At 26.7% G+C, this 21,045-nt stretch overlaps 1 protein-coding gene across 8 annotated transcripts in view; it reads right to left on the bottom strand.

Annotated features, from left to right (window-relative positions):
• Positions 1-21,045, bottom strand: part of LOC111677703 (bumetanide-sensitive sodium-(potassium)-chloride cotransporter) — an 87,422-nt gene that overhangs the window by 27,058 nt on the left and 39,319 nt on the right. For 4 of the 8 annotated variants that reach the window (XM_046952793.1, XM_046952798.1, XM_046952794.1 and 1 more), the window contains one exon: positions 17,345-18,475. In XM_046952793.1, coding sequence (XP_046808749.1) covers positions 17,345-17,622 — 278 coding nt within the window. In that variant the 5' untranslated portion in view covers positions 17,623-18,475. The remainder of the gene's footprint in view (positions 1-17,344; positions 18,476-21,045) is intronic. The other 4 variants (XM_023438886.2, XM_046952796.1, XM_023438874.2 and 1 more) reach the window with 4 other exon arrangements.

Here is a 21,045-nt window from a genome sequence, read left to right as displayed (position 1 = left end):
TTTCATTGAAAAGCAAAGTGATAAAGATAACTAATAGCAGTATAGCTCTCTTAAGTACATGTCGCCAAATATCGGAATCCATTAAACCAAGAATATAGGTCAAAAACAAGGATTTACATTTTCGGAACAGATAAATTTAAGACAAATAGATACATAAGACCTATTCAACCTAATCGCATATAAAAGGATAAAATAAACTATGAAGTAATCAATCCAGTCCAGACTATAGAATAGTCTGCACTACAGAATAGTCTATACTATAGAATTAGATAGTAGTCAATAGTATCAACTATAAAGTAATCAATAGTCCTATAGATTAGTCTATAGTGTGGACTAAAGAATAGTCCATAGTATGGAGAAGTCATTAGTATCAACTATAGAGTAATCAGTAGTCTGGATATAAAATAGTCTATAATGTGTACTACAGAATAGTCAATAGTCTGGACTACAGTTTTGACGCGTCAAAAGTTGAAATAGTGTATTTTCATTTAACAAGTTACACACTGTAGTTTGTAACGCGTCTGCTGCGAAAAGTTGAGCAACTTTCAACTTTTGACCGATCTGCAGCTGATCAGGGTTGTATTTTGTTTCGTGTAGAATAAAATAATAGGAATATACTAATAGGAAATAAATTTCAGCAACAATAAAGGAAAAATATTTCAAATTTTAAATTTTATTTTTTTCTAACAGTAATAGTGTTAAAAATGATATCAAAATGACGCGTGTTGTGTAAGCGCGAAAAGTTTGAAAAGCGTAAAACGCGTGAAATGAAATACTCCACTTAATTCTCTTTTTATTTCCACATAAAAATGACTTTAAGATTGGCAATCATTTATTACCGAATAAAAAAATTTGTACAAATTAATTTTTACTTTACAAAGGCAGATTAAGAAGTTAAGAATAATACCAAAAAAGGCACGAAAAAAAGGGTTAAATTTAAACAAATTATGACAACAATAAAATAACAAATGAAATATGAAGGTAACTTTTATACACTTAAAATATTATGATGGTCAAGAAAAGTTTTATATATTTTCAATTGAAACAAAAGAAAAACTAATTATAAAAATTACAATTGAAAGTATTCGAAAATTCTTCAAAAAATTTCTGAGTGTATTTAAGAAAAGGAAAAAAATATTTTTTTTAATATTAATATTTAAATGTAAATTTAATGTGCTTAATGATGTTTAAACACAAATAAATTTATAAATTTATTGAAACAAAGAATAATAAACAATAAATTTTAGAAGTAAAGATAAAATGTACAGTTTTGACATTTATATCTTTTTTTTTTTTTTGTTCACTCTTTATACCCGGAAACGCCTACTGCTTTGCTGCTACGACAGGATACATAAAGTGAAATTAAACATTTTGATTTAAAAGCACAAATAAAACGTAGTTACAACAACATAATTTATGGTTGCTGTTCTCTTAAATTAAAGGGAGTAAATACACTTTACTTTTATGGCGAAATTAAATTACCATGTCAAACGTGCCTGCCGCTAATTTCATAATAATTTTGTTTACTATACTTTTTCGAAAATTTAAAATAAATCATCGTCAATAGATAAGTTAATAGGAATTTGAAATTTATCAAGTTTGTTTTTTAATCCGTTCATAATCTTCTCAAGGGAATTTAAAATAAAGTGATGATTAAATTACAATAATAATGCGTGTAATTTATGTAAATAATTGATTTTGACATGTATGCTGTTTAACCCATATCGGGTTGGCAAATATAGAAATATGTTTACAAGTGGGCACATTTCAAATAAGAATCATGTTGCCTTTAGGAATAAATATAAGCCCTGAAACAAATGGAGAGATAATCGTTTAAAGTCCCTTCAAGGGTTAAATAAATACATATATTATTATTATATTAAAGCGTATAAGGTACTCATTATTTATATTTAAATAGATATGTACTATGTCATATTTGTTTAACATAAATATTAATTTATTAATAAATACGCCAATCAGTGTTATTAAAATGGATTTAATTTCAATAATTGTTTCTAATTCAAAGTCAAATTATTTATAATTAGTTAAAATTAAATTTATATAATATATAGGATTTTTTTTAAAGAATTTCAAAATTTTGTTTATGATTATTATTAAAAAATATGTTATACGCATTTAGGGAGTTTTAGGCAAAGATAATATCTCAAAAGTTTTGATAAGCTTGTTAAAATAATAGGTTTATTTTAATAGCAAACTTTTAAACATTAAAGAATATTTTTGAACTGTAATTTTAGTAAATCACGTCATCACGCACCACCCCTCTGCTATTCCACCATTTTATTACTTAAATGTTCACATTGATGTCAAAGTTGTACTTGCAAATTGAGAATTTACAAAACATTTTTGGTTTATTTATAATTTTAGAAGGTTTTTTGCTTGTCGTGAAAAATTTCTTCAATGTAACTTAGGGCTTTTTGGATTTCATATAACGATATGGGTTACTTTTGTCAAGTGACCCAAATTAAAAAAAAAATCGATTTTGATTAAATTTGCATAAATGCTAGTACTATTGGATAGTAGGTTAGACACAAATTTTTTTATCGGTCAAGAACTATCGGACTTAGAGGGGGTCAAATTTGGACATTTTGGTAATTTTTGGTTTCTCGGGTCATTTTGGTTTCTCGGGACATTTTGGTGCAAATAAACATGTTTGGTTACTACAATCTAAAAATGTATTAACCGCAGCACCTATACTGGCTTTTTCACCGTATAAATGTCGTGGATTAAATAATATTAAATTATAGATTTCATTTTTGATATCTTAGTGCTACAAATTTTCATCAAACAAAAGACTTGCATAAACACCATTTAATATTCAAGAATTTTATCTTAAACTTATAAACATTAATTTTCATACCAATTCTAAACTGTTTAAATAGATATATTTAAATTAAATTGAAAAAAGAAATCATAAACAAGCGTGACAATGAACTTAAATTTTTTAAATTAAATTCAATTTCAATGTACTCTTGACAAAGAAAAAAACTTAATAAAAACATTAAAGATTTTTAACACACTTATTAATGCAAATTGACATTTTTAGTCCTTTTTTATTTATTCTTTTAACAGAATTAACTTTTATAATGAAGAAAAGCCACTTGAGCCGAAAAGATGAAACAATGAACTTTGGAAATACAAAATAAGATATAAGTAAATAGATTTTACCAATTAACTGAAACACATGTATGTGTCCTAATGTTTAATAGTATTCAAGTGTGGTACGAATTGAAATCTTAAAGGATTTATTTTCTTCTTTATCTTTGTATTAAAACTTATTTATATTAGATTCGAAAAAAAAACTTTTTGTTTATTTTTAAGAAAAATATTTATTTATATTGCTTGTAGCGATTTATTATAGTATGTATTAATATGTTTATTTAGGTTATTTTATTCTTTGGCAATTTAAATTTTTATTTATGGTGCCTTTTCTTGTAGATTTTATGCATTAAAAGGTCATGAACACATTGCAGAATAATAAAGGGGTACAAATATTTTCGCAGCATGTGAACTAATATTTAAATTACATATTTTACAAAATCAATGTGTCAAAGATTGCCAGCCGTTGATAAAACAAAATATTTTTTTTATTTATAACACATGAAATATATACATATGAAAGAAGCAAATAAAACATTAAATAAATTTCTATAAGCAGGTTTGTGAAGTTGAATACACCAGACATAATATGTTTTTATTAACATAAAACTTATAATACAACAAATTATATTTATATACATACGTATGTATTCTGCACATAGATTTATTTTAACAATGTTCAATTAAGTATTAAGAAAAATGTTAACTTCATTTTAGTTGTATAAGTGCCAACTAACAGAAACGTCATTTAGATGATTGTAATTTTTTTATAAAATATACTTTTTAAGTTTTTTTCATTAACTAACATGTGTTAAACATTGCAGGCTTCATTTTCATGTTTTAATCAAAGTAAAAACAAGTGCTGTACATATCAACAGACATTGTCATTACTGTGACGGCACGTGCAGACAATTGCAAAAAGATTTTCCCCCGAGATATTTTTACAAATTTATTAATATGTAATAAAAATGAAATATCTTTAAGAGATTAATTTAACTGGCCAACTTTTTGGCTTTTTTCGCTATAACAAACAAAAGTAGACTAAAAGATTTTTATTTTATTTACTTAAGGATTTTAAATATTTATGTGTTTGAATTAAAAATAAATAAAACAAATGTGTTACATAACATAGAAATATGTATGTAAAAAATAAATATGAAATTGTTAATAATAAGTACACCTCATTATATTTTCTTTTTTGTACAACGTAACGTATGAATAACAATGAATTGTATATTGTTACTCATACCACCTGTAGTACTATAGATTTCTTTGAATTAAGGTGAATTTGGTTATTTATTTTGATATACCATTATGTTGGGATATTTAAAATCTGTTATGTATCTTTAGAGTTAAAAAAAAAACTCGTGCTACAGGAATTTTAAATAATATGAGATAAATAAAGATAGGATTGGTAATGAACAATGCTAATTTTTGTTATGGAAATACATACTAAAATGAAAAATTAAATTTCTTTGTAAATAATTGTTATTGTATACAACAAAACAATTAAATAATTTCCTTAAAAATCCTATTTTTCTTTGAAAAAATTCCATATTAGATAAACATGACTATTAAAAATTATGTAAAACAGCACCAAATATATGTATATATATTTTGCTCAAGTATTTCGTTTCAACAACATTTTCCGGTAAGTTATAAATAAAAAGCGCAAAATAAATATTAAAAAGTCACAAAAAAAAAAACAAAAAACAGAAGTCATAATTTTAAATACAGATTTGAGGGGTCAATAAAACACAACATCTTATTTACATTTATCTGTTGAATAAGACCCACTTTATGGCTGAATTTCTTCTATTTTTATTGAAATTTTTTTAAATCATTAAAATTAAATATCTCATTTTATGTTTGTTAAATCCAACATTTGCAGTTAAATTGAAGTTGGACAATAATGACAATAACAGTCTGTAAAAAAATCAAATTAAATTGTTTTTTGTTTTCTCTAAGATTAGATTTTGTTGATTTAAAGCACACGACTCGTAGCACAATCATACAATATTATATATTAGGTACTTATTAGGCTTTCAACAATAAATAATTTAACAATCCAAGTTTTTTTATAGACGAATGAACAAAACAACAAATTCAAAGGAATAAAAGTCAAAATTATAATAAAAATCCAAAAAGCAATGATTGGGCAACAACAATAATAATAATAACGAATAAACATAAAAATATTTGTTTCTTTTTGTTTTGTCCTCAAAATATAAAAAGAAATCCCTATGAAATGTACAAAAGTACTTACAGCTTACTAACGTACATAATAAAATTAAATGTATAAAATAGACTAAAATTGTTATATTAAAAGTCATACCCACAAACCAACGTAAAAATTATCCAACACATCTATTTAAACATAAATAATTTTATACGCTAGAGAAATGTTAATAGGAAAAGGAAACCTTTAAAGGTTTCTTAAACATAAATAATAAAATACTCTTCCACATTCATACATTTCTGTGGCAATAAGTAATGAAAGCCTAACTCAACAATTAAAGTGTAAGTTAGATAGATAGATAGATAGATAGATAGATAGATAGATAGATAGATAGATAGATAGATAGATAGATAGATAGATAGATAGATAGATAGATAGATAGATAGATAGATAGATAGATAGATAGATAGATAGATAGATAGATAGATAGATAGATAGATAGATAGATAGATAGATAGATAGATAGATAGATAGATAGATAGATAGACAGATAGAATTACAAGTAATTTTATTTGGTTAATGAAAAACCGTACAATTACAGTTTAAGCAAAATTATTATTGCTTCAATATAATCATCATATCATAATGTTATGGCAATAGTAATAAGAAATCCTGCAATTAAAATTTAAAATAATTGTAAATTTACTTTTAAAGTAATAAAATGTAAATGCCTGTGGCAGAACTGCCTAAGTCAATTCTTATTTAAAAGAACTTATGCGGTTATAGCTTGTAAACAGAGATTTATTTAACGTTATTAATGCGTGACTAAAAATAGTAAATCTTTCCCTTTCCTCCTTTTAACTCTCACTCTTCCTTTCATACACTAACATAGTACCTAATTTAAATGTGTAAAAACAGGGACCTACAGTAAAAAGTATGTGTTAGTCAAATGTTAAGTGAAAACACAACAAAAAGATGTTATAATTACAAAAATTAACTTTTGCCTAAAAACAAAAAAAAAAGAAACAAAATATGTTTCGTAAAGTTTTAAAGATTTTGGAATAAAAACAACGATATCATCATTATTATAATTGTAAGACTTGACTGTAACTAAACCACAAACTTTCACAAATATATTTGTATAACAGTAATGTGCCATTCATTATTATATTTATACTAGGATGTGAAGCAATAAAAATTCTGTCTGTGCAGAAATTGAGGTATTGAGAAATTGAAGTATTTTATTTAAGTCTCATGTAATAGTAAGTAAAATTTGTCGAAGTCAAACTTTGAACTGAAGTTTTACCCATGACTGCATATGTATATTAGTAGAGACTTCCACATAAAAAGATAAATAAATTTATTACACTCAAAAAATTAGACACAGATTTTAACAAGTTAATCCCATTACTTAGGAAAAAAGAACAAATTTTTTAGTGCATTTCAAACTAATTTTAATTATATTTTGCTCTCAACCAAAAATTAATCAAAAAGTATATTTTGTGATCGTGTATTACATTAGTATGTACTATTATTTATTTTTTTGTTAATTTATTTACTTATTTCTTATTTTTATTGTTTAATTTCATTACTTATTAAATTTTGAATAATTTTATTCCAAGAATGCTTTGTTATAAACACACAAATTGTTCCATGACAACAAAATTAAATAAATTTTTTTTTAAGTTTTTAAACAAAATTATTTATTTAATACTAAACTTTTTTCTTTATTAACAACATTATCTGTATCATATAATCTTTTCATTATTAATTAAGTTCAAATTGGAAATAGTATTTAAAAAATGTTATTAAGAATTTTTAAATATTTAGTTGTGCCTTTTATGAAGTAATAAACTCAATTGACTAACAATAAGAAAATATTTGAAATAATTTTTCAAAAATATTTAATAGAAACTTTCGCCATTTTAAAAACATTACCACGGGCTCATGCCGATTAGGCAAAAATACATTAATAGAGGTATATTAGACAGTGAATTTGAAAAGTAGTATTAAAAAGTTTGCAATTGAATTATATAAAGACTTTAACGCTTTGCGTTGCAGGACATTGCAGTATTGTGGCAGTGTTGCCATACAAAAGCTCTAATTGAAAACAAACTTTTGTGAAGGGTTTAAAAGATTCGGTACAAACACTGCTAAAATACTACTTTATGGATTCTGATGTTTCCAAATCAACTTCAATTTTGACCACTTTTGGTGATAATTTTTTTAAATTTTATGTCGTACATAAAATGCAAATAAACAAAACAAAATAAAAGTTTAGTCCTTTATTTATTATTATTTTTTCTTTTTTGTTGATAAATTTTCAAATTATGCAAAATTGACTATTAAAATTATGGACGTTTTTTTATCATTTATTATAGAACTTTTTCGTCCACAAAAGTAAAAACAAAACGAACGTGCACAAAATAATGACAAAACTTTTCTTATTTGCTTAATGTTTAAAAAAAATTCCTAAAATAGACCTGATACAAATGATTTCATTAAAAGAAAACAGATCTACTACTGTCAGGTTACTGCCAACAATAAAATTTTTACTTTGCTTTAAAAGAAACATTAATTTTAAAGCTCTCAACGAGTGTACGTGCACTGTGAGAAAAACATAAATAATAAATGTAAAAAAAAACATTCTAAAAAATAAATTTTCCTTATAACGGTTTATCATCGCATGATTGCAATTGGGTGCACTGACCACTGAGGACAACGAATGTGTGTTGGAGTACAATTGCAGACTAAACTGTAGACAAGACTATAGAATAGACTATTCTATAGACTAGACTATAGACTAGACTATAAACTAGACTATAGACTAGACTATAGACTAGACTATAGACTAGACTATAGACTAGACTATAGACTAGACTATAGACTAGACTATAGACTAGACTATAGACTAGACTATAGACTAGACTATAGACTAGACTATAGACTAGACTATAGACTAGACTATAGACTAGACTATAGACTAGACTATAGACTAGACTATAGACTAGACTATAGACTAGACTATAGTTTAGTCTGCAATACGTTTTTTCGTGTTCATGATGTTCATGAATAAATTTTGCAGCGGATCACTTAAGGTTTCGTTTTTCATTGTAGTTTTATATGTATTTAGAATAAAAACAAAAGAAAAATGTTGTATAATTTTACTTTTAGCATAAAAAACAGCTTAATCAAAGTGAAAACTAAAATGAAATTTTTTCGCGTTTTAAATTCTATACTACATAAATTAAAAAAAGTCCCAAGAATACTGCACCCCCGAGCATTGCTTTCAATAGAAATGAGAAACATAATGAAATTAAATTACTGCAGGTGAAAAAACGAAAAGATACATGGAAATAAATGACCTTGAGGTTCATGGCCTTAAAAAATAAGTCTTTATTATAATAATATTCATAACCATATTTATGTATTTTTAATAAAAAAAAAATTATTTTCAACAAAAATTGCAATAAGTATATTTTAGTTTGGATTTTTTTTTTTACAAATTTCTCTAGGCTTAATTATTTAAGGATGAATTAAATTATTTCCATAAAACCAAATTAATTTCGAATGATTAAGTTTAGATTAATTGAAGCATGCATTTTACTTTACAATTTTATTAAACCTTTTTCACATATAACAAAAACTTCAACGTTATCAGATCATTTATAAAAGTTTTTTTTTTTCATAATTGCTTTTATAAAAACAGATTTATACCCTACAACACTATAAAAATATGTTACGGTTAAGAACGATTTCTTGTGCCGATTTTGCTAATTTATTATATTCATAATATAAAAAAGAAAATTTGGCAATAAACAAACTAATGCTTTCAAAAGGAAAATGTCTAATAGAACATATTTCAACATACAGACGGTCAGATGGACTTGGAGCAGATAAATTGAAGATAAATCGACTCCGCTTTCTATAAGGACTTGGGATATTATATTATAGAAATTACAAACGGAATGACAAACATATACATATTCATATTTATTACATATTTTCATTAAGGTTAAGGATATAAAAATATAACAACATCTGTGTGCTAGAGATTCTAAAACGAATTTCATAATTATGAATGTTTTAGATGCAAAGAAATTTAAATAAAGTTTAACCTTTGACCTCTATACATTTATTATATTTTCTTTCGTTTAAATTGTAGAAGTTTAGGTATTGAAAAGGCAAAATACATGACATAAACTCAAGGTTAACACATGTAAATTTTACTTTAGTACAATTGTAAACAATTTTAGTAGAGTTTAAAGTTTGAACAGAATATTATGTATAATCTCCTCTTCCACAATTATATATTCGTCTAAATGTAACATTTATTAAATGTTGGTACAGACAAGTACACGTCAAGTAAATATTTGCATATTATTATTATTATTATTATTATTATTATTATTATTATTATTATTTTTTTTTGTAAGATTGAGTACAGATTTATAAAAGTCCATTTCATTGGTGGTAAAATGATATGGGCTTGTAAAGAAAACACTTTACAGTAAAATTAAACATTTATGCAGACACAATACAAAATTTAATATTTTAAAAATGTTGAAATATATTTTCACATTTTACCATATTTAAGCGACCTTCAATATGCAAAATACTAAAGATTAACGTTATCGTTTATACGTAGTTTACATTTTTATCAGTCTCCGTTAAAATGTTCGTATTTAAAAAAAATGATAAATAAGCAGCAGACAGTCTAAAAAATAAAGAAAGTTGTATCATAAATACAATAATGTTCGCATCATTTCTTTCAATTTCAATAACGCAATTTAAACCGATGTTTTTGTGTGTAACAAACATCCTTCATTCGATTCGATGACATCGCGAACGTCTAAGTAAAAGTTAATTTATTACAGATTTTATAAAATTTTAAAATTTATATGCAACTCGGTTGTTGGTTAATGTTAAATCATCACATCAAATACATACTGTTAAATTATCAATCAAAATACAAAATATTTAAAGAAAATTTAAAACGAGAAATCAGATCGATTTAATTCATACATATATATAAAATTATACATATATACAAAAAGAGGATAAAAAAAGTGAACCGAGCTTATTGTAATACTCTAATGACCTTTATTTGCCTTTTAAACGGGGGATGGCAAATATTATAAAAACAAATTGTGTCATGGATACAAACAGGATTTAAGTTGTTCCTTTTTTTCTCTTGTTGTACTTTTTGAGTTTTAATGTTTTTTTTTTTACACTGGGGATACACACAAAGAAAAGTTTGTGTTATTTTAAACCGAAAATTGTTAAAAATATTTTTCCAATAAAAAGAAAATATATTCTTTTAAACGATTTTCTATTCTAAAAACTCACAACAAAGCTTTTAGAATCAGATAAATTATTTAAAAGTTCTCAGCAATTTTTTTCTTATTTTCAGTGTACGTTTTCTTCGTAAAATAAGATTCTATCAGGGATACGGAAATCTTTTAACATTAGGTCTATTGTGAAAACAAAAGATTACATACATACATATGTATTTATAAATACATCTAGTAGATAAATCCTTAAGACTTAACTCTTTGGATATTGAGCAAACAGAGGGAAAAACTAAGCGGAAGTTGTTTCTATTTTGTTTTAAAAGTACATAATTTGTGTTACATTTATTACACCCTTTACCTATAGTGGGGAAGATATATGTTTGCGCTGATGTTTGTCTTTGAATTTGAAATGACACTACATCCTAACTTTAACTTTATAACTTCACTAGTGTACCCTGGTTGCTTCGCTAACCAATAAAACTAAATACAAAATTTTTTTATTACATTTATAGTTAAGTACTACAGTAGCAAAGTACTCTCTTAAAAATTTTATTCAGAGTTTTTTCAATAATGTTTTATAGAATATACAAAAAGTACCATTTAATGAAACAAAAGTACTCAAAATATTTTTATTTAGTCATGTTAAATTTTATCATGTTCATTTTAAAGATGAAGTGTCAAAAATTTCCCTGTTTATACCCACCGTAAAAAGAAGATCAAGATATATTTATTCTTCATTTTATCCGTCTGTCCGTCTGTTGAAATCACGATAAGGACCACAAGGAAGGAGCTAGACAGTTGAAATTCACCATTGCTAAGGTTTGTTTGGTATTGAAAATGTGTTCATGTTTTCAGATAGCCCCATACAAGTGAACCTCCAAAAAACAGCTTTAAAATTCGACATAAATAAGTTTCATATGAGTTAAAAATATTCAATAAATTTTTTTGAGGATCGGTCTATATTGATCCTACCCCACATATAAGGTCTCCTTCAGAAAATTAATTTAAAACAATGGTCTAAAAATTCGAGTTTCTTAGAAGCCAAAACCTCTCCACCAATTTTATTGAGGATTGGATCATAAATGACGCTACCTCCCACATAAGTTCCCCCCTCTAAAAAAGACTATAACGCTAATTACTGACTTATTACTTGATAGGTCAATAATTGACTGTTTCCTTATATAGGGAACTCTAAAGAAAAATTTGATGAGGATTCAGGAAATTACTAGTACTAGTACAGTCATTCCGAATTTAATGACTATTGATCTATAACTGATTTCAGCCTCTATAATAGATACCCCTCAGCAAGCTAAGGTTTTCTAAAAATTGGTTTTCTTTATTTTAATCAATATCACCATTGTTACTCAATTTTACACCTTTAAAGTACTACATTACAACAAGTACCAGTCACCCATCTGTTCAATTTAATAGTAGATACAGGTACATCTAAAGTTTTGTTCGCATTCCTGTTTTTTCCCCAAATGTACCAATTTCCAAAAATCCCTCTTTAGTGGATCAATAAAACCAAAAGCACAGCTACTATTAAAATTTCATGATTCTCGGTTTAGCCGTTAGGGATTTGCTATGTCTGGTTTATAAATGTCTTTTGTGGCCAAAAGTTTCGTCATTAATGTTTTCATTTGAAATTTTGTATGGTTTTCAGAAAATTCAAATTATGGTTACAATTAAGTTTGAAACAAATGTTTTAGATCGTTTGTTTTAACATATTAATATTTTTGTACTTTTTGTTTTTTAATTGTAATTTATTAAATCTTTTTTATAATTTATTTTAATTAGTATTAATACACAAATTTTTGTAAACTATTAAATATTTATACTTCTTACTTGAACACTAGAATAGAAAAGTTCAATTCATACTAGATTATTTTCAAGTGTATTTTCGCTGCTACTTAGTATAATTTATTATAAATATTTGAAAATATAAGTACATTACTTTGATTTGATGGTATGTCTGACAAATTATTATGACTACAATGTTTGATAAAGTGAATGGTTTTTCATGTCTTGTCTGCTTTCGTTTAATTAAAGGCTAAAAAATGACGTTTGGACAGATAGAAAGATATATGTATACATATATAAATATTTAATGCAAGACTAGTTTAAAAAATTATTCTGAAAATAATTCTTTATGATGAATAAGCGATACAAATCAATTTCGACAACATGACACTCTTTTTTCAATGTTAAAACAATTAAAAAAAAATACCACATATTGGATTACATAACAGAAAGAAATAAATCTTTAAATTTCTTTTTAAAAAATATTTTTACTTTTAACTTTAGCATAACAAGGCAAAAGGAATGTATGAACAATTAATGAAAACAAAAAATCACTTTAAACTTTAAAGCATATTTGGAACATACATACGAATATGTATCCGACGCGTGTTGGTACATTTAAGGACAATATTTAATTGGTCGTTGCCTTTGAGCAAATACATTAAACTTTTAAAAGTTTTAAACTTAAATTTTTTATTAATTTTCAATTAACATACTGCCATTTACACGAACGGTTTAATTACAACTAAAAGCTGAAACAGTTTTACAAACAGTTTTACAATGTTCATTAGGAACGTTATTTACTCATGTCCAAATTTATGAGGAAAGAGTTACTTAAAAGACCAATTTATTATTAAAACTGTTATTGGCAGGTTTAACTTAAATTATGAACTTGTATTATACTTAATTTTACGTTTACAATACACCTTATTGGGAAGGGTCATATTCTAGTCTATAGTCTAGTCTATAGTCTAGTCTATAGTCTAGTCTATAGTCTAGTCTATAGTCTAGTCTATAGTCTATAGTCTAGTCTATAGTCTAGTCTATAGTCTAGTGTATAGTCTAGTCTATAGTCTAGCCTATAGTCTAGCCTATAGTCTAGTCTATAGTCTAGTCTATAGTCTAGTCTATAGTCTAGTCTATAGTCTAGTCTATAGTCTAGTCTATAGTCTAGTCTATAGTCTAGTCTATAGTCTAGTCTATAGTCTAGTCTATAGTCTAGTCTATAGTCTAGTCTATAGTCTAGTCTATAGTCTAGTCTATAGTCTAGTCTATAGTCTAGTCTATAGTCTAGTCTATAGTCTAGTCTATAGTCTAGTCTATAGTCTAGTCTATAGTCTAGTCTATAGTCTAGTCTATAGTCTAGTCTATAGTCTAGTCTATAGTCTAGTCTATAGTCTAGTCTATAGTCTAGTCTATAGTCTAGTCTATAGTCTAGTCTATAGTCTAGTCTATAGTCTAGTCTATAGTCTAGTCTATAGTCTAGTCTATAGTCTAGTCTATAGTCTAGTCTATAGTCTAGTCTATAGTCTAGTCTATAGTCTAGTCTATAGTCTAGTCTATAGTCTAGTCTATAGTCTAGTCTATAGTCTAGTCTATAGTCTAGTCTATAGTCTAGTCTATAGTCTAGTCTATAGTCTAGTCTATAGTCTAGTCTATAGTCTAGTCTATATTCTAGTCTATAGTCTAGTCTATAGTCTAGTCTATAGTCTAGTCTACAGTCTAGTCTATAGTCTAGTCTATAGTCTAGTCTATAGTCTAGTCTATAGTCTAGTCTATAGTCTAGTCTATAGTCTAGTCTATAGTCTAGTCTATAGTCTAGTCTATAGTCTAGTCTATAGTCTAGTCTATAGTCTAGTCTATAGTCTAGTCTATAGTCTAGTCTATAGTCTAGTCTATAGTCTAGTCTATAGTCTAGTCTATAGTCTAGTCTATAGTCTAGTCTATAGTCTAGTCTATAGTCTAGTCTATAGTCTAGTCTATAGTCTAGTCTATAGTCTAGTCTATAGTCTAGTCTATAGTCTAGTCTATAGTCTAGTCTATAGTCTAGTCTATAGTCTAGTCTATAGTCTAGTCTATAGTCTAGTCTATAGTCTAGTCTATAGTCTAGTCTATAGTCTAGTCTATAGTCTAGTCTATAGTCTAGTCTATAGTCTAGTCTATAGTCTAGTCTATAGTCTAGTCTATAGTCTAGTCTATAGTCTAGTCTATAGTCTAGTCTATAGTCTAGTCTATAGTCTAGTCTATAGTCTAGTCTATAGTCTAGTCTATAGTCTAGTCTATAGTCTAGTCTATAGTCTAGTCTATAGTCTAGTCTATAGTCTAGTCTATAGTCTAGTCTATAGTCTAGTCTATAGTCTAGTCTATAGTCTAGTCTATAGTCTAGTCTATAGTCTAGTCTATAGTCTAGTCTATAGTCTAGTCTATAGTCTAGTCTATAGTCTAGTCTATAGTCTAGTCTATAGTCTAGTCTATAGTCTAGTCTATAGTCTAGTCTATAGTCTAGTCTATAGTCTAGTCTATAGTCTAGTCTATAGTCTAGTCTATAGTCTAGTCTATAGTCTAGTCTATAGTCTAGTCTATAGTCTAGTCTATAGTCTAGTCTATAGTCTAGTCTATAGTCTAGTCTATAGTCTAGTCTATAGTCTAGTCTATAGTCTAGTCTATAGTCTAGTCTATAGTCTAGTCTATAGTCTAGTCTATAGTCTAGTCTATAGTCTAGTCTATAGTCTAGTCTATAGTCTAGTCTATAGTCTAGTCTATAGTCTAGTCTATAGTCTAGTCTATAGTCTAGTCTATAGTCTAGTCTATAGTCTAGTCTATAGTCTAGTCTATAGTCTAGTCTATAGTCTAGTCTATAGTCTAGTCTATAGTCTAGTCTATAGTCTAGTCTATAGTCTAGTCTATAGTCTAGTCTATAGTCTAGTCTATAGTCTAGTCTATAGTCTAGTCTATAGTCTAGTCTATAGTCTAGTCTATAGTCTAGTCTATAGTCTAGTCTATAGTCTAGTCTATAGTCTAGTCTATAGTCTAGTCTATAGTCTAGTCTATAGTCTAGTCTATAGTCTAGTCTATAGTCTAGTCTATAGTCTAGTCTATAGTCTAGTCTATAGTCTAGTCTATAGTCTAGTCTATAGTCTAGTCTATAGTCTAGTCTATAGTCTAGTCTATAGTCTAGTCTATAGTCTAGTCTATAGTCTAGTCTATAGTCTAGTCTATAGTCTAGTCTATAGTCTAGTCTATAGTCTAGTCTATAGTCGTCTATAGAGTCTATAGTCTAGTCTATAGTCTAGTCTATAGTCTAGTCTATAGTCTAGTCTATAGTCTAGTCTATAGTCTAGTCTATAGTCTAGTCTATAGTCTAGTCTATAGTCTAGTCTATAGTCTAGTCTATAGTCTAGTCTATAGTCTAGTCTATAGTCTAGTCTATAGTCTAGTCTATAGTCTAGTCTATAGTCTAGTCTAGTCTATAGTCTAGTCTAGTCTATAGTCTACTAATCTAGTCTATAGTCTAATCTAGTCTATAGTCTAATCTAGTCTATAGTCTAGTCTATAGTCTAGTCTATAGTCTAGTCTATAGTCTAGTCTATAGTCTAGTCTATAGTCTAGTCTATAGTCTAGTCTATAGTCTAGTCTATAGTCTAGTCTATAGTCTAGTCTATAGTCTAGTCTATAGTCTAGTCTATAGTCTAGTCTATAGTCTAGTCTATAGTCTAGTCTATAGTCTAGTCTATAGTCTAGTCTATGTCTAATCTATAGTCTAGTCTATAGTCTAGTCTATAGTCTAACCTATAGTCTAGTCTATAGTCTAGTCTATAGTCTAGTCTATAGTCTAGTCTATAGTCTAGTATATAGTCTAGTCTATAGTCTAGTCTATAGTCTAGTCTATAGTCTAGTCTATAGTCTAGTCTATATAGTCTAGTCTATAGTCTAGTCTATAGTCTAGTCTATAGTCTAGTCTATAGTCTAGTCTATAGTCTAGTCTATAGTCTAGTCTATAGTCTAGTCTATAGTCTGGTCTATAGTCTAGTCTATAGTCTAGTCTATAGTCTAGTCTATAGTCTAGTCTATAGTCTAGTCTATAGTCTAGTCTATAGTCTAGTCTATAGTCTAGTCTATAGTCTAGTCTATAGTCTAGTCTATAGTCTAGTCTATAGTCTAGTCTATAGTCTAGTCTATAGTCTAGTCTATAGTCTAGTCTATAGTCTAGTCTATATAGTCTAGTCTATAGTCTAGTCTATAGTCTAGTCTATAGTCAAGTCTATAGTCTAGTCTATAGTCTAGTCTATAGTCTAGTCTATAGTCAAGTCTATAGTCAAGTCTATAGTCTAGTCTATAGTCTAGTCTATAGTCTAGTCTATAGTCTAGTCTATAGTCTAGTCTATAGTCTAGTCTATAGTCTAGTCTATAGTCTAGTCTATAGTCAAGTCTATAGTCTAGTCTATAGTCTAGTCTATAGTCTAGTCTATAGTCTAGTCTATAGTCTAGTCTACAGTGCAATCATTTCCAACTATTGATTAAATTTTACATTTTCAAACGGGTTCTAGCCAAATCGGTAAATGGTGAAAAAAATTTAAACACTGTATTTGAATTTATTAAACATTAAAGAATCCTCATGACCTTGATATTATTTCAACAACTTCAATAACAATTACGAAAATAATTGCACTTGTTTGTCAAATTTAAACTGCATACCTCATGCCTTACAATAACTCACACACTAACATAGCAATTTAATAGGAAAACTTGAAAGAATAACTAACGGTAATAAATGTGAGTAAATTTGTTTTCATAAACAATATGAATTAGCCCCATAATTGTAATTAGCACTTTTTTCGTTGTTGCTAAAACCAATGTTTGAACATTTACAAACTAGTAGTTTTACTAAACTAAACCTATTTGCAGAATTATTAGTAATAGAAACAAATAATGTAAAGACATTTGGAGAACTTACCTTTGTGTTCGATGCTGTTGTTGTGCTTTTAGCATTTGTGAAGCATCCTCGTTAAATTGATCATCTTCAATGGGTTCACCATCAATTCCCGTTAAACGACGATAGATTTCATGAGGCACATCATCTGTTGTTGCTGCACCTCCGCCACCACCAGCAGTAGCAGCAGCATTTGTTGAGGCTGCTTTGTCATTGTTGTTTTTGTGGTTGACGGGATTTACTTGAAAACGATTTGGTGGTCTATCGACCGACCCCATCTCAAAAGACGAATAATCTGACATAATGTTCTTTGTTGTTCTTGCTCCAAGTCGAAAATTCTGTTTGGATGATGATGTGTGTGTATGTGTGTTATTGGTGTTTTTCTTTTGGTGTAGAGTTCTGTTCAATTTAGTACAAAGGTTGCTTTAGCTGTTGAAGTTTTCTAGCTCCCTTGAGACATTCAATCCAAAATAATAGAAGTAAAAAGTTGAAAATCTTTTAGTGTCTTTTGTTATGGACAAAGTCTGAGCGGTTTTGGTTGGGTGGTTGTTGGGTTAAAATTAAGATGACAATGACAGTGTTTTGTCAACAATGTCAGGTCGTCACACAGATACACAAGAAGACCAATAGCACTATGTTTGTTGTTAAGATGCGTAGGAATCTCTCGTTTTTTGTTGTTGTTGTTTAATTGATACTTATTATTGTAAATGACTTCTCAAAGATTCTTTTTTTGTGTTTTGAGTTTTTCTTTTGGATTTTTTTTTTTTTGTTTGTTTAAATTCGATTCATCTAGTGTGAAGAAGGTTCTTTCTTGGTTAAAAATATTGGTAAATAATACTAAAATAAATAAGCTGTCAATGTTATTATTGTTATTGTTGTTCTTGTTACATTTTGTGACAGCATTGATTTTTGTTGGTTTTTTCTTCTTTCTTTTCTGTATTTTTGCTTTAATTTTTTTACCAGCTTAAATAAACGTTAATGTTTATAAGCACATGTTATGTTGTCATTGTTATTGTTATTATTGTAAATTGTTATTGTTTTTAATATTGACATTCATTTGAATGGGTGGTTGGTTTATTTATTTATTGACCTCTACAAAGGTTGTGGTTCCGCGTACAAAATATTACACACTTTTTTGTTTAGTTCATTTTAAGTCTGCAATGAAAAAATGTATATTAAATATAAAAAATATAATATTTTATTAAAAATTAAATTAATTACTTCAAATAAATACTAATAAATATAAACAATACGTATTATTACTTGCGGCTGATATTGCGTTATCGATTTAATTTATGTTTGTATAATTAAGAATGAATGTATGGAAGTAGATTATTCGTGTTAAAATTAAAGTCTAAAACCTAAGGGGTAAGGATGGAATGTTCATATTATTTATTTAGTTATTGGTATTATATATGAGCAATTTTATTTTAAATAGTATCTAAGCTGTTTGAATAATAAATTCATTTTTGAACAAAGTCAAATGTATTGTAAGGAGATAAGCTGGTTTCTAAGCGTATTTCGCCATTAGCTGAAAGAAGGACATCCGAAAAACATTCTCAAAAATTAAAGCACAAAATATTAACAATACTTCTTTTTTACATTCTAGATATTGTTTCAATATTTAGGTAACAGAAGAAATTTAAAATAAATATTATAAAATTTTGTTTATTTATTAAAATTGATTATCCTGAATAGGACTTATTTATCCTTTATGTTTTATTTTACTTTGAGAAAATAGAAAATACTTTTATGGGATTATAAATTTGTATTAAATTTATGTTTCATTTATTTTTTCCACTTATCAGAACCAAAAACGCAATTGATTGAAAAAAAATTATTAACTCTACACTTAGTTTAAAAAGTGTTTATACAAAATTGAAAATTTATAACCGTCCAATTTTATATTCATTACATAAAGTCTTAGAAAGTAATTATGTGTTTGCGACATGTATGTATGTCAAAAAATATGGACAAAATTGGATACATGTTAAGATTTTAAATAATAATAATAATCCTTGTAAATAATGGTGTATAAACTTTTCGAAGCGACTGTAGCTATTGATTTCTACAGATTGACCCAAAAGTTTTAAATTCTTAAGCACGTTTGGCAATATTTCTTTTTATGTTTTCATTATAAACATCTATTTATAACAAAACGAAGTAAAGTTAACAAAACTACATAAACAAATATACATATTTTCGGATTTTCGCTCAACAAAAAAGTATATAATCGATTTAAAATTTAATAAAATATCAAATATAAAAATACCTAAAAAGTTAAGTACTTACATTTAAAAGATTAAAGATTAGTTTTTAATTAAACATTTAAAGATTTCCACTTAAGAAATGTGTGAAAAATAAATATTATAGATAAATCCAATAAAAGAATAAATACATATGAATGTGCATAAGTATGTATGTAAAGTATCATTGTGTATTTTAAGTAGTTTAATTTATTCAAAGTAGTTTGATTTATTTTATAATATAGTCAATAGTCTAGTCTATAATATAGTTAATAGTCTTGTCTATAATCTAGCTAAAAGTCTAGTCTATAATCTAGTTAATAGTCTAGTCTATAGTCTAGTCTATAGTCTAGTCTATAGTCTAGTCTATAGTCTAGTCTATAGTCTAGTCTATAGTCTAGTCTATAGTCTAGTCTATAGTCTAGTCTATAGTCTAGTCTATAGTCTAGTCTATAGTCTAGTCTATAGTCTAGTCTATAGTCTAGTCTATAGTCTAGTCTATAGTCTAGTCTATAGTCTAGTCTTTAGTCTAGTTCATAGTCTAGTTCATAGTCTAGTCTATAGTCTAGTATATAGTCTAAGTTAAACAAAGTTTTCAAGTTTAAATCTAATTTAAGTTTTCAAACAGTTTTACAAAATTTACATAAATTAAAATTTCCATTTAAAATATATTTTACACCTTTACTTTTAGCTAATTTCCGCTAGGTATTTTTTTGACAAAAAAAATACTTACAATTGATAATCACTATTGTCAATTTTCTACCTTAATTAAAATATTTTTTTATTTTAGGCTCAAATACAAAAACAAGCGCTCATAAATTTTATAAATTTATATTTCCTTTTTTTTTCATTATTTTTTCTTTTGTGATTTTGAGCGGAAACAAATATTATGCAGATGTTTTATATAAAACAACAATTTCAATAGAAACAAAAATGTTTTACATCAATCTTGGTTGCCTTTATGTGTTACTAAAATGTAGGTTAGTCATAATTATAGAAGTATACACCTATAAAAAACTTAACGGCTTTATCAATACTAAGAATTTTAAAAACAAATGAAAAAAGATTTTTTTGTGGAATAAACTAAAATTTTTAAAAATTAATTAATTTAAGATTTAAATTTATGTTTTATATTAATAACCGTTTATAGGGTATGTTGTGTTTTTCTAGTTTTAAGTTAAGCTAAGTAGACATTTAGTGAGAGAGAGATAGAGAGGGGGCGAAAATATATTTCAAAAGCAATTATATGCTAATAAGGCAGATACTTTTTAGCATTTTATAGTCCGTCCTTGTGATTTATAAAATTATTCATTTATTTGTTTGTTTTGTAGACTTATTAAGAGCAACTATTTATGAATTGTAATGAAAAAGTAAGTTTATTAAAAAACAAAAGCTAATAATAAAATTCTAAACAATTGAAAACAGTTTAACATTAAATAGTTTCACTGGTAACAGTGCATAACAAAAGTAGAGGAAAAT

The sequence above is a fragment of the Lucilia cuprina genome, chromosome 5, assembly GCF_022045245.1.
Source record: "Lucilia cuprina isolate Lc7/37 chromosome 5, ASM2204524v1, whole genome shotgun sequence".
Taxonomy (NCBI): domain Eukaryota; kingdom Metazoa; phylum Arthropoda; class Insecta; order Diptera; family Calliphoridae; genus Lucilia; species Lucilia cuprina.
The sequence above is the reverse complement of the archived record's forward strand: the minus strand, read 5'-3'. Positions and strand labels throughout refer to the sequence as shown.